The sequence below is a fragment of the Tamandua tetradactyla genome, chromosome 24, assembly GCF_023851605.1.
Source record: "Tamandua tetradactyla isolate mTamTet1 chromosome 24, mTamTet1.pri, whole genome shotgun sequence".
Taxonomy (NCBI): Eukaryota; Metazoa; Chordata; class Mammalia; order Pilosa; family Myrmecophagidae; genus Tamandua; species Tamandua tetradactyla.
The window spans coordinates 53,368,899-53,382,079 of NC_135350.1; the positions used below are offsets into that span (position 1 = coordinate 53,368,899).

At 38.7% G+C, this 13,181-nt stretch overlaps 1 protein-coding gene across 1 annotated transcript in view; it reads left to right on the forward strand.

The window, feature by feature from the left end:
- Positions 1 to 11,488: 11,488 nt before the first annotated feature.
- PPEF2 (protein phosphatase with EF-hand domain 2) overlaps positions 11,489 to 13,181 on the forward strand; it is a 28,139-nt gene continuing 26,446 nt past the window's right edge. The window contains exons 1-3 of the mRNA XM_077142807.1: positions 11,489 to 11,710; positions 11,857 to 11,914; positions 12,857 to 13,032. Coding sequence (XP_076998922.1) covers positions 11,489 to 11,710; positions 11,857 to 11,914; positions 12,857 to 13,032 — 456 coding nt within the window. The remainder of the gene's footprint in view (positions 11,711 to 11,856; positions 11,915 to 12,856; positions 13,033 to 13,181) is intronic.

A 13,181-nucleotide genomic window follows, 5' to 3' on the forward strand; every position in this document is an offset into this window, starting at 1 on the left:
GGCAGACACCGGGAATTAAACCCGGGTCTCTGGCATGGCAGGCAAGAAATCTGCCACTGAGCCACCATAGCATCGCCCTATACATACATATTTTTTTAAGTGTTAAATGAATTAATATAAAGTGCTTAAAACAGGATCTGGCTCATGGTAAGCATTCCAAATAAGTATTAGTGACTTTATTGCCAAAATGTGGGGCAGGTTAGAAATAATACAATGTTAGCTATTTATTAGTGATCTGAATGATGGGCTAGAGAAAGCATTCATATGCTGTCATGATCCTACCAGCATGGGTTAAATAGAGGGAACTAAGTAGAGCAAGAAGAGGCAAGTTTCAATAGCCTTGATTCTTGAAGATGATCGAATAGCTATAGAGCTTTTAAGGTGTGACCATGTGATTGTGAAACCTTGTGACTGACATTCTCTTTATCCAGTATATGGACAGATAAGTAAGAAAAAAAAAGACAAAAAATAAATCATAGGGGGGATGGGGATGGGATGTTTCAGGTCTGGCTCTTAACTGCTTATTGCATAATACCGACCCTCTGTTGATAGAGATCTTTCCACCCAGAGGGTTAATAGCTTCATTGGTTTTCTCCATTTTGTTTTTTCCATCACTCCTCAACTTATGCTAGAGTTTGGATTTTATTCGGGTATTCTTTTCTACTTTTAATTATACTTTTACTTGTTTTTTGGGGGGGGGGGTAATGAAAATGTTCAAAAATCAATTGTGATGATGAATGCACAGCTATATGATACTGTGAACCACAGATTGTATACTTTGAATATTATATGGTATGTGAATACATAATATATCTCAATAAAATTGAATTTAAAAAAAGAGGTGAGTTTTATATACTTTGGAGAGTTGTTTTAAAAGTTAGGAGGAATAGGGCGCATAGATAGTTTAGTGGTTAGAATGCCCACCTTCCACGTGGGAGACCCAGGTTCAATTCCTACCTGTACTCCACCCCCCCCCAAAAAAAGTTAGAGGGAATAAAAATGAAATAAGATTGAAGGTAGCTTTGACACTTTGGGGCAAGTGAATAATTAGAATAAGTGGCAGATTATGCAGATATTCCCAAAAGGTGAAGATGGATAGGACAAGCAATTAGAGAGATTTCTTGAGTGTAAAGCACAGTGGTCCAAGGCTTAAAGTGAAGTGGAAAGAGGGTGAGCTTTTGAGTGAGACCTGGACTCCAGCTCTGCCTTTCATTGGCTGCAGAGCCCAGCAAACATCCTACTGTTTAAGGACTCAACTGTCCTCATCTATAAAATGCAGAAAGTAACCAAAGACAATAATCAGCCTGTAGTAAATGTTTATTATGCACCTGGATTGTGCTAAATGCTTTCCACATATTATTTTATCTTCCCAACAGCCCTGTAAGTTCAATCTTATTATTCTCCATTTTATAGACGCAGACATTACCCACTCCGCCCCCTTTTGACATTGTGAGTCTTGCATGAAATTGTGTGTTTGGCAGTAATCCTTAAACTGTGACATGCTAGCTAAATGTGAGTTGTTATTTTGACTACAGTTTGAAAAGTGAGCTTCAGGCTATGATGGAGGTGTAGGGCTGTGGTCACGCTGAAACTCTGAGGAAACCCTCCCTCTCTATTCTCTATTCTGGGCTTTCATTGAGTCCTCTATTTATTTTGTGGCCACACAGATAGGTGTGATATGGAGGCCTACCAGGCTTAATTTTTCCAAAATGTATACTTTGGAAGATTAGTAGCCTTTGGATTTACCTCTGAAGAAACTGACCTGTCAATGTGATTGAGGGTAACATAGTAGAGAAGGAATGGCATTCAATGTCCTTGGAGCGTGGGAACCCAGGACCCAGGTCACACAGAAGTTCATCCTAATAGAGAAAAGAACGCAAGAAGTGAGGGTTCTAGTTTACTAGCTGCCAGAATTCAATATTCCAGAAACAGAATGGCTTTTAAAAAGGGGAATTTAATAAGTTGCAAGTTTACAATTCTAAGGCCATGAAAATGTTCCAATAAAGCAAGTCTATAAAAATGTCCAAATTAAGGTACCAACAAGAGGTTACCTTCACTCAAGAAAGCCAATGAAGTTCGGGTTTCTTTCTCAACGGGAAAGGCACATGGTGAACATGGTGATGTCTGCTAACTTTCTCTACAGGCCTTATGAATCTCCCCAGGGGCATTTTCCTTCCGCATCTCCAAAGATCTCTAGCTGTGTGAACTCTCGTGGTTCTCATGGTTCTAGTGGTTCTCTAAAAGGGACTCTCCAAAATGTTCCCTCTTTCAAAGAATTTTGTAAACTAATCAAGACCCATCTGGAATGGGTGGAGTCACATCTCCATCTAATCAAAAGTTAATACCCACAATTGAGCATGTCACATTTCCATGGAGATAATCTAATCAAAAGATTCCAGCCTACATTACTGAATAGGGATTAAAGGAAATGGTTGCTCCCACAAGATTGGATCAGGATTAAAACATGGCTCTTGTAGGGTAGATACATCCTTTCAGACTGGCACAGTGAGCAAGGAGCGGAATGAGCTATAGAACACGGACCTTATACAGCGATGAGAGAATACTGACAGCACCTGACCCGGTGAATTCTGTGAGATCAACTGATGTCACATCTGATTGCTTAGAAGATCTCTAGCATGGAGTTATGTTAGCCATTTTATTACCTGGCATAGCATAGCTCGCTAACCCCCTGCACACCTGTTAGCCCATATCAAGGCCACTTTATGCTCGATTTCTTTCTTTTTTTTCTTCTTTTTTTTAATTCTAATGAAAATTTTCAAGTATACAGAAAAGCAGAAGGAATTGTAAGATAAATCCCATAGTCATATTACCCAGATTTTTAAACTTATTTTCATTAGAGAAGTTGTAGGTTTACAGAAAGATCATGCAGAAAATACAGAGTTCCCACAGGTATACCTACTTCCATTTTTAAACGTTTTTCAATACTGTGATAACTGCATTACAAATGATGAGAGAGTAGTATTACAGTTGTACTATTACCTACAGTCCATATTTTACAATAGGGATCTCTGTATTACACAGTCCTATGGGTTGTTTTCTTTAAATTTTTATTCTAGCAACATATGTACCAACTAAAATTTCCCACTCAGATATATAACTCAGTGCTATTAATTACATTCACAATATTGTGTAACCATCACCACCATATATTTCCAATAACTTTTCCATCACCCCAAATAGAAACTCAATTAACTTTTCCTTACCCTGACCTTGGTAGGGTATAATCTGTATTCTAGTTTCTGACAATGAATTTGCTTACTCTAATTTTTTCAAATCAGTAAGATAACACAATATTTGTCCTTTTGTTTCTGGCTTATTTCATTCAACACGATATCTACAAGTTTCATCCATGTTACCCTATGTATCAGAACTTCATTCCTTTTCATAGTTGAATACTAGTCCAATATACGTATATCACATTTTGTTTATCCATGCATCTCTTGATGGACACTTGGTTTCCTTCCATCTTTTGGCAATTGTGAATAATGCCACTGTGAACATCGGACATCACCTAGATTTAATGTGAACATTTTGCTATATTTGTTTTATCCATTTTGGTCCCCAATTAAAAAAATTTTACAGACTTAATGACATAATATATAGTAATAAAATATTTTACAAAATATGACATTTCACTCCATTCTTCAGTATACATAGCCAAAAAGGATATTTTCTTACATAACCACAATACCATTATTACTCTAACAAAATTAATAATTCCTTAATATCAGCCAATAGCAGTACATATTCAAAATTCCCCAACTGGTCCAAAAAAATTTTTAACAGCTATTTTGCTCAAAAGAGAATTGAATAAAGAACCATGCACTAGATTTAGTTGTTACGTTTCCTTAGTCAATTTTAATCTAAATAGTTCCTCCTCTCCTTCATTTTTTTGTTTTCATGAAACTGACTTGTTGATAAGATTGGGTCATTTGTTCTATAGGATGTTCCAGCTTCTGGCTTTGAGTATTTCCTTCTGGTGTCATTTAACTTGTTTCTCTAAATTCTGTATTGCCTGTAAATTAGATGTTAGATATCATTTAATTAGATTCAAGTTAAACCTTTTGACAAGAATATTTCAGGGGTGGTGCTGTGAACCACATACCAGGAGTTACATAATGTCTAGTTGTCCTACTATTAGCAATGGTAAGATTGACACTGGCTAAAGGGTACGACAGTCAGATCCATCATATAGCTGGATTTACCCAAGGACTCCAGGTGTGGAATGCTCCTTTTGCAACTTGCAAATATCCAATCTATATCGACTTTTTCACCTACAGTTTGGGTCTCCACTTATCAATACTGCCTGACTCATTATTCATTCAGGGTTACAAAATTGTGCTTTCTAATTTTATCATGTCCTCTACTTTTATTATCTGTCATTCTTCTTTTACCAAAAAAAACGAACACTGCTTTCTTTAAAATTATACCTTTAATGGGTCTTAGTCAATCTGAGTATAATATTTTCCAGGGAATCCATTAGCTCTAAATGCTTGTATAGTTAAAGAGGACATGTGACATTTATGTGAAATACCATACAAGCACATTGTGCCAGTTTGAAACTATTATGTACCCCAGAAAAGCCATATTTTAATCCTAATTCAATCTTATGGATGCAGCCATTTCTTTTATTCCTTATTCAAGAATGTAGATTGGAATCTTTTGATTAGATCATCTCCATGGAGATGTGACATGACCCACTGTGGATGTTAACTTTGATTAGATGGAGGTATGACTCCACCCATTCCAGGTAGTTCTTGATTAGTTTACTGGAATCCCTTAAAAGAGAAACATTTTGGAGAGAGCCGGAAACAACAGAAATGACAGAGTCAACAGAGACAGCAGAGACATGGATGTTTGGAGATGTGTGGAGCCCAGCAGACATTGCTGTGTGCCTTCCCATGAGATGTCAAGCAAGCCAGAACCTGGAGAGAGCCAAGGGAAGCCGAGAGATGAAAGCCAGCCCTAGAGAAATTAAGTGAGGAACCCCAGCAGGAACAGAGGCTGGAAACAACAGAGCCCAGAAGACCAGCAGATGCCAGCCACATGACTTCCCAGCTGACAGAGGTGTTCCAGACCCATTGGCCTGTCTTGAATTAAGGTATCTTTACCTGCATGCCTTAGTTTGGACATTTCTATAGGCTTAGAACTGTAAACTTGTAATTTATTAAATTCCCCTTTTAAAAAAATGCTAAGTAAGGAGTCTGGCTCTCGTTCTAGTTCTGGTATATCACATTCTGGCAGCTTGCAAACTAGAACACACATTAAGATTTTTTTTCTTCAAAAAACATTTAATTTCACAAGGAGCAAAAAAACATATATATTGGTAGAAGTTGAATGAATCCACCATAACGCCTTCTACCTAATTTCCATTCTCAATAAGTGATTAATCATTGCCACCCTTCTTTTTAGAACAGTACTAGGATCCCATTACTGCTTTTCACAACTAAAAGTTGTTCTGCGGCACCAATTTTGCTTCTAAAATTTTAGGGAAACTGGGCCCATTATGCTTTCACTTACTTTATACACAGGCTCTGAAGTAGCTGTCCTGCATTGTTTATATGGACCTAAGCCTCTCTGGAAGCCATTGCCTTCCTTGCTTTTTTAGTTTGGCAATATGTCCAAGGCTCATCTTACATATTTTCAACTCCAGAATAGCTATTTGTCCAGGGTCCTTAGGAGTCATTGCTGCCAGGTTGGTCATAATTTCTAGACCTCCTCTGTGATGTGTTCACAGAGGAAGTACATATTATTTGACATATTTATTCTCACAAAATCATCACCAATGTATATTTAATATTGTAATATTTTAATTAACATCCTTGGTATTGTATTTGCATCTCTTTTCTCTTTTTAAAAGTATTTTTCTCCCTACTGACTTTAGTATAGTACTATTTACTTTTTCCTACATTATATAAAGAATAGTATCAGAATAACAATAATAATATTATTATAAACAATAAGATTACTAAAAGCTTTTTAAGATTACTTTGTAGTTCTTTTTGTCCTTAGGTATACTCCACTAAGGGTGTACAAATTATGAATTTTAAAATCATTTGAAATAACTCTTTTCTGTATTGGTTATGCTACCAACTTATTAAAGTTTTTATTTTGAGTTTTAGAGATTGATTTTATTTCATTTTGATCTAAATTTGTTTTATAGTTTTGTAAAATACTTAAACCCCAAAACATAGTATCTTAAGTCAATCATTTATTCTGCTCATGATTTTATGGATAATTTGGGAAGGCCCAGCTGAGGAGGTTGTCTCGGAGCCTCAGGACAGCTGTGGCTGAAGGTTCAACTTCCAAGATGGCTTCTCCACTCAACGTTTGGGGTCTTGGAGTTCCTCGGCCTTTCTCCCTCCTCATACGGCATCTCATCTTCCAAGGCCTCTCCATGTGGCTTAGGCTTCTCACAGCAAGGCACTCGGCTTCAAACGAGCCAGACTCCTTACTTGGCAGTTGGCTTCCCCAGAATAAGCATTCCAAGAGCAAAAGCTCCAAAAGGCAGGAAGTAGAAGCTATCTATTTCCTAAGGCTGGAGCCTAGAAACTGGCACAGTAGCACTTCACCTGGATTCTCTTAGTCAAAGGGGTCACAAAGGGCCCACCCAAATTCAAGGGGAGGAGAAATGTCAAATAATTTGCAATTATCTTCAATCTGCCACAATTCCCAAGTCAACTCTACAAACAAGAGCAATTTAGTTTTCATCTCTCTCCCCTCCACTCTGTTCCTTCCATCCACCTGTGAATAACTATGTTATTTTTTATTTATTCTTCCATTAAAATATATATATAACCAAATAATTTGCATGTGTGTTAATCTTTTTCCCTGTTTTGAGACAAACGTTAGTATCCAATATGCCCTATCCTGCACCTTGCTTATTTCACTTAATATATTCTATTGATTATGCTCTAGCAGAATACAGAAATATTCATTATTCCTTTTTATAGCTTTAGGTGCTTCATTGTGTGGTAGCATTGTTCATTCTATCTATTGATCTATTATATCTACTGATAGATATTTGGATTGTTTCTTGTCTTTTGCACTATTTGTATTGTTAAACAGTCTTGCACATATATGTCTTTTCATATTTTTGCAGTACACATTTGTCATATATTTATTTTTGATATAGTAGGATTGCTTGATCAAAGGATAAGTACATATGAAATTTTGCTACATGTTGTCATACTCCCCTCCAGCTGCCTTCCCACCAGCGATATATTAGATTCTTACTTCATAAATTTGCTATTCTAATTGTTTCAAAGCAGTGAGATCACACAATATTTGTCCCTTTGTGTCAGGCTTATTTCACTCATCATGATGTCTTCAAGGTTCATCCATGTTGTTGCACCTACCAGGACTTCATTCCTTTTTATAGCAGAATAATATTACATTGTATTGGGTGGTGTGATGGTGGCTCAGTGGCAGAATTCTCACCTGCCATGCCAGAGACCCAGGTTTGATTCCTGGTGCCTGCCCGTGCAAAGAAGAAAAAAATATTACATTGTATATTATTATTTCATTTTATTTATCCATCATCGGTTGATGGACATTTGTGTTGCTCCCATCTTTTGGCATTTGTGGATAATGCTGCTATGAACATAAGTATACAATTATCTATTTGAGTCCTTGCTTTCAATTCTTTTGAGTATATTCCTAGTGTAGGATTGCCAGGTCATATGGTTGTTCTATATTTAGCTTTCTGAGGGACTGCCAAACTGTCTTTCCCAGCAGCTGTACCATTTTACATTGCTACTAACAATGTCTGAGTGTTTCTGTTTCTCTCCATCCTCTCCAACACTTGTTATTTCCCATTTTTATTTAATAACAACCATTCTAATGGGTATGAAATGGTATCTCCTTGTGGTTTTGATTTGCATTTCCCTGATGACTAATGATGTTGAGCATCTTTTTATTTGTTTGTTTTTGAGCATCTTTTTTTGTTTTGTTTTGGTTTTGAGCATCTTTTAAGGTGCTTTTTAGCCATTTGTATTTCCTCCTCAGAAAAATGTCTATTCATATCTTTTGCCCATTTTAAAATTGAGTTGTCTTTTTGTCGTTAAGATGAAGGATTTCTTTATATATTCTGGATATCAAGCCTTTATTAGATATTTGGTTTCTAAATATTTTCTCCAAATGTGTAGGTTGTCATTTTGCTTTCAGGATAAAATCCTTTGATGTACAAAAGTTTTTAATTTTGATGACATCCCACATATCTATTTTTTCTTTTGTTGCTTGTGCTATGAAAGAGACTTCTTAGTATTTCTTCAAACAAGTGTTTGGTACAGAGAAATAGCCACTGGCAAAGGTAATGGAAATAAGAGACATAAAAACTCTGTTCTATTACATTTCTCTTTAAAAATATGTCTCAGTGGAACAATGAGAGAAGGGACAGAACTTCAACTAGTTCCATTCCCCTATCCCATATTGTCGACACTCCTTTCCAACATGAAAAATTTAGAATAACCCTAAGGATTGGAAGACGGATCAAGGGAGAAGGGGAATTTATAACAGAGGAGATAGGATTTGACAAATGAATATGAGTGCTGAATCATTATATTGATATTTCTTTTAGTCGCCAGTGTCTTGGAGCAGCTAGAAGGAAAAAACCTGAAATTGTAGAACTGTAACCTATACCAAACTTTTAAATCTGTTTCATAACTACTTGTTAACATGTATTTTGAAATTTATTGCTTTCTTGTATATATGTCATATTTCACAATAAAAAATTTAAAAATATGTCTGTTCTACTGAGTTCTGACTTAATAAAGGTAGTATTGCCTTGTTTCACAATTTTCTCAGAGTTCTTAAATATGGATTTTTAACAGCAAGGTGTATTTGTAACTTACACCCTAGAAATTAGTCTACACATGGCCTGAACAAGAGGAGACTAAACATTTTGCTTTATGCTACTGGGAAGTGTTGCAGAGCTAGGGCATATTAAACTATCCCCAGCTCACAGCTCCCATCTCAATGAAAGCTATTCCAGGCTCTAATCTGGGGAGAAACATATAAAGGGAAAAAGAGGAACTGTTCCCTCTCCTTGCCCTAAGTAGCCCAAGCAGGGCCGGATAGAATGTCTAGTCATTGATACACTTGCCGTAAAAGTCTTGAGGCAATGAAAATGTAGAGCTGTGTTCCAGTAGCCATGTTTCTTGAAGATGGTTGTATAATGATAAAGCTTTCACAATGTGACTGTGTGATTTTGAAAACCTTGTGGCTGATGCTCCTTTTATCTACCTTGTCAACAGACAAGTAGAACATATGGAATAAAAATAAATAATAGGGGGAACAAATGTTAAAATAAATTTAGTTTGAAATGCTAGTGATCAATGAAAGGGAGGGGTAAGGGGTATGGTATGCAAAAAATTTTTTTTTCTGTTTTTGTTTTATTTTTCTGTTGTCTTTTTATTTCTTTTTCTGAATTGATGCAAATGTTCTAAAAAATTATCATGATGATGAATATGCAACTATGTGATGATATTGTGAATTACTGATTATATATGTAGAACAGAATGAGCATATATTAGGAGTGTTTGTGTTTCTTTCTTGTAATTTTTTTAATTAATAAAAAATTAAAAAAAAAAATAAAAAGTCTTGAGGCAAGCTGTTTACAAAGATTTTCACAGAACCTGGATGTCCACACTCTCCCTCTGTGTTTCTTAAACATTAGCACCGGTACGAATCATGCCTGGAGTTTGTTACCCTGCAGGTTCCTGGGTTTCACTTGTAGAGATTTAGATGCTGTAGGTATAGGTCAAGGTGCAGAAATTTGTGTTTACCATGAGTTCCTAAAGCTTCTGTAGCACTTTTGTTCACTCTTCTGAACACGGTTTTACAGAATCCAATCAGCATCAACATTTATCAGTTTGTTCACTTAGACAAGTATCGAGTGAAAAAACGCCTTTGAGAAATATTTATAGTTTGAATTTTTTTCTCATGGGAAATCAAATTTAGCTTTGCTTAAATTCGTCCTGGGTTCTCTTTTCCTACAAATCCCACCATCATTTTTTCTCTTAGGCAAATCAGCAAGAATTGTTAACTCTCTAATGTAAGCTAAATATATTAAATCAATCTGTCTACTGCTCATGAGGTTGACCTGAATGAACCCATAGGATTTCCTTTTTAATCCACCTTTATCCACAAATACTCCATTCATCACCAGCAGCACAGCCCGGCTCAGAAGCTTAAGAAGAATCTAATTACTTACGTGGAGAGCTGTCCCCTTTGCTGGCAACAATGCCTGACCACAGGACCTAAAGCCTCATAGAAACATTTAAATCTGAAAAATAAATCCCACTCACCCCAACCTGTGAACACGTTTACCTAACGCAGGTCCTAGGTGAAAGGAGACGAGAGGTTGTCTGTTGGACTGGATACAATCAGCACAGTCATGGACATCTTATGACAGGGAAACTTTAAAGCCCTCAGAGATGTTCTGGAACCTGGAGATAAGCCTCAGCAAGCACTTATCACCACCTAACAATATGTTACCTATTAACTTGAGTGTCTGTGTATTCTTTGTTTTTGCCAGTTATCATCTAGTCCGGCCCATTTTCTAGATGAAGAAATTGAGGTCAAAGTTAGTGACCTGCCTGAAGCCACAAAACTGGTCAGGGCAGTCAGTTCCCAGGTTAGAAGCCAGACCTCCTGATACCCACTCTATTGTCACAATATCAAAATGTCCTCATCCCCTTTTCCCTGTACCAAAACTTCAAAGATGCTGCATCCTTGCAATCTCTCCACTTTACATCTTCTCATAAGCATAGTAGTCCAACCTTTCCATCTATACCCTTATAAATGTTTTCAGCAGTAAGTGGGAATTCCAATAAACCTCCAGCGATATTAATATAAATGCCAGGCAAGAATGGAGGGGGTTATAGGGTGGGACTGGAGAAAAAGCACTGTGCACCGTGGTAAGGCAAATACTTGCTACTGGCAGCCATGGAGGATGCTTTGCCTACTGTGGCAGTTTGAAGCTCTGTGTACCCCAGAAAAACATGTTCCTAAATATAATCCATTCCTATGGTGTGATCCCTTTGTAAGTAGGACTTTTTGATGAGGTTACTTTAGTTATGGTGTGGTCCAGGCTGGGTCTTCAATTACTGGAGTCCTTCATAAGCAGAGTGAAATTCAGATAGAAAAGAGAAAGCACAGAGGGAGCAGCCAGAAGCTGACCATCAATGGAACCCAGAAGAGAAGGGAGAGCCCTGGAGACACTGCCATGTGCCTTGTCCCATACGATAAACTAAGGACCAAGGATTACCAGCAGGCAGCCCCAAACACCTTAGTCTTTGTAAAGAAAGCACCTCCTTGATTTGGACTTTCTTTTCTCCTCAAAACTACAAGCAGATAAATTCCCATTGTTTAAGTTGAACCATTGCATGGTATATGCTTGAGCAGCCTAGGAAACTAATACACCCACCATCTTGTCTCTGCATGTGTCTTAGAACTTTATGTTGAAATGTACTGTGGGAGGGTCCAGGCACCTGTCCCTTTCCTTGCCCCAGGCCCAGAGAGTCCCAGCTCACAAGTTTGCATCTCCATTTTTGTCACAGCCTTCAAGGCAGCAGTTCTGATCCAAAGATGGTACCGGCGCTACACGGCGCGCCTGGAAACGCGGCGGCACTGCACCTGGAGGGTCTTCCAGTCCATAGAGTATGCTGGGCAGCAAGACCAAGTCAAGGTGGGGTTAATGGGGGACGGAGCCTCCTCCAGCTCTGCCTTCCAGCCCCCGATCAGCAAGGCCCAGGTGCTCAGAAGGTGGGCCACTCCTGAGTTCTCCTGTTGTTGTTGTTCATCTCTAAAGCCATGTCTCGGGTTCTTCTGCAGCTCCACGATTTCTTCAACTACCTCATGGAACACTTCACCCCCAGCAGCCACAATGAGAGTGAGTGTGAACTGCCACAGGGCACGACCTCCTGACTCAGGGTCATAGGGATTGGAGTGAGGTGGGGGCTGCCCAGGGAGCAAGAATGTGAATCGGTGACAGCCCGGGAATGAGCGAGGAGGCGGACAAATAAATGACAGAGTGGGACTTCATTCTACGTTCCCCCAGAAGTGCATCTGGAGACAAGAGTTTGATGAAAGCAGTTTATTTGTCAAGTGCAGGAGACCCTGGGAGGGAGGGAGGGAGTCATCAAAGGGGAGGCAGCCACTAAAGTGTGGGCCACTAAGCCAGCACTACTGTGACTGGAAAACAGTGCAAAACAAAGCCTCTTCAACCTCCCTTAGGATGAGGGAAACCTCCCTTAGGGTGAGGGAAACCTCCCTGAAGGAAACTGGAGTTTCCATATGCCAACGCCTAAGGGTCATTGGTTGAGACGGCTGGAGGCAGGGATAGGGGGCTCTGTAATTCCACAGCAATTCTGGCCTGCCAAGCTGGCCTTCTGCAGATCCAGGAAAAATGCCCTTAGGTTAGAGATGCAGAGGAGAGGCTGGCTCTTAGAAGTTGTGTAAAAGGCCCTGAACCACCTGAACTGTCTACCCCACTCACTAAGTACATCATACGCACGTATGAATTTTTTCCACCATGGCTTTTCCTTTTCCTCCTGCTTACAGATTAAGTTCAGAAATTGCTGTACTTTCTAAACCTGATAAATCTCTGTCTTTTAAAATAAAAATAGAATGGGTACGAGCTAATGATTTTTAATTTAATCAACATAAAAGCATACCATTTTCCACCTGCCCATCCTAATCTGTCATCACTTTCTCTTTTCCTGTGTTGGAGCCAAGGTCTTACCAACCAGGTCCCACTTTGACTACTGTCCAGTGAAAGTTACTCTTTATTGTCCCTTCAACTGCACGTCTGATCTGTTTTTATCCTGCATAGGGGATTTTCTGAATCGCATGTTCACTGACGAGAAATTCCCTGAGGACTCCAAGGTGGAGAAATGCAATGACTATGAATCCATAGAGGTACCCAATACTTACACGGGTCCACGTCTGACCTTCCCACTCCAGCCTGACCACGCAACTGCCCTAGTGGAAGCTTTCAGAATGAAACAGGTAAGCTTACCTGGGGATCCTTGGTCACCAACTCCACATGATATGGAAAAGGGGACCCCAGGTAAGGGAGATGGAAATTTATCAAGAGGGGTCCAGGTAGATGTCACTGAGAAAGTGATTTCTGAGCTTGGGTTGAAGGCAATGGGGGA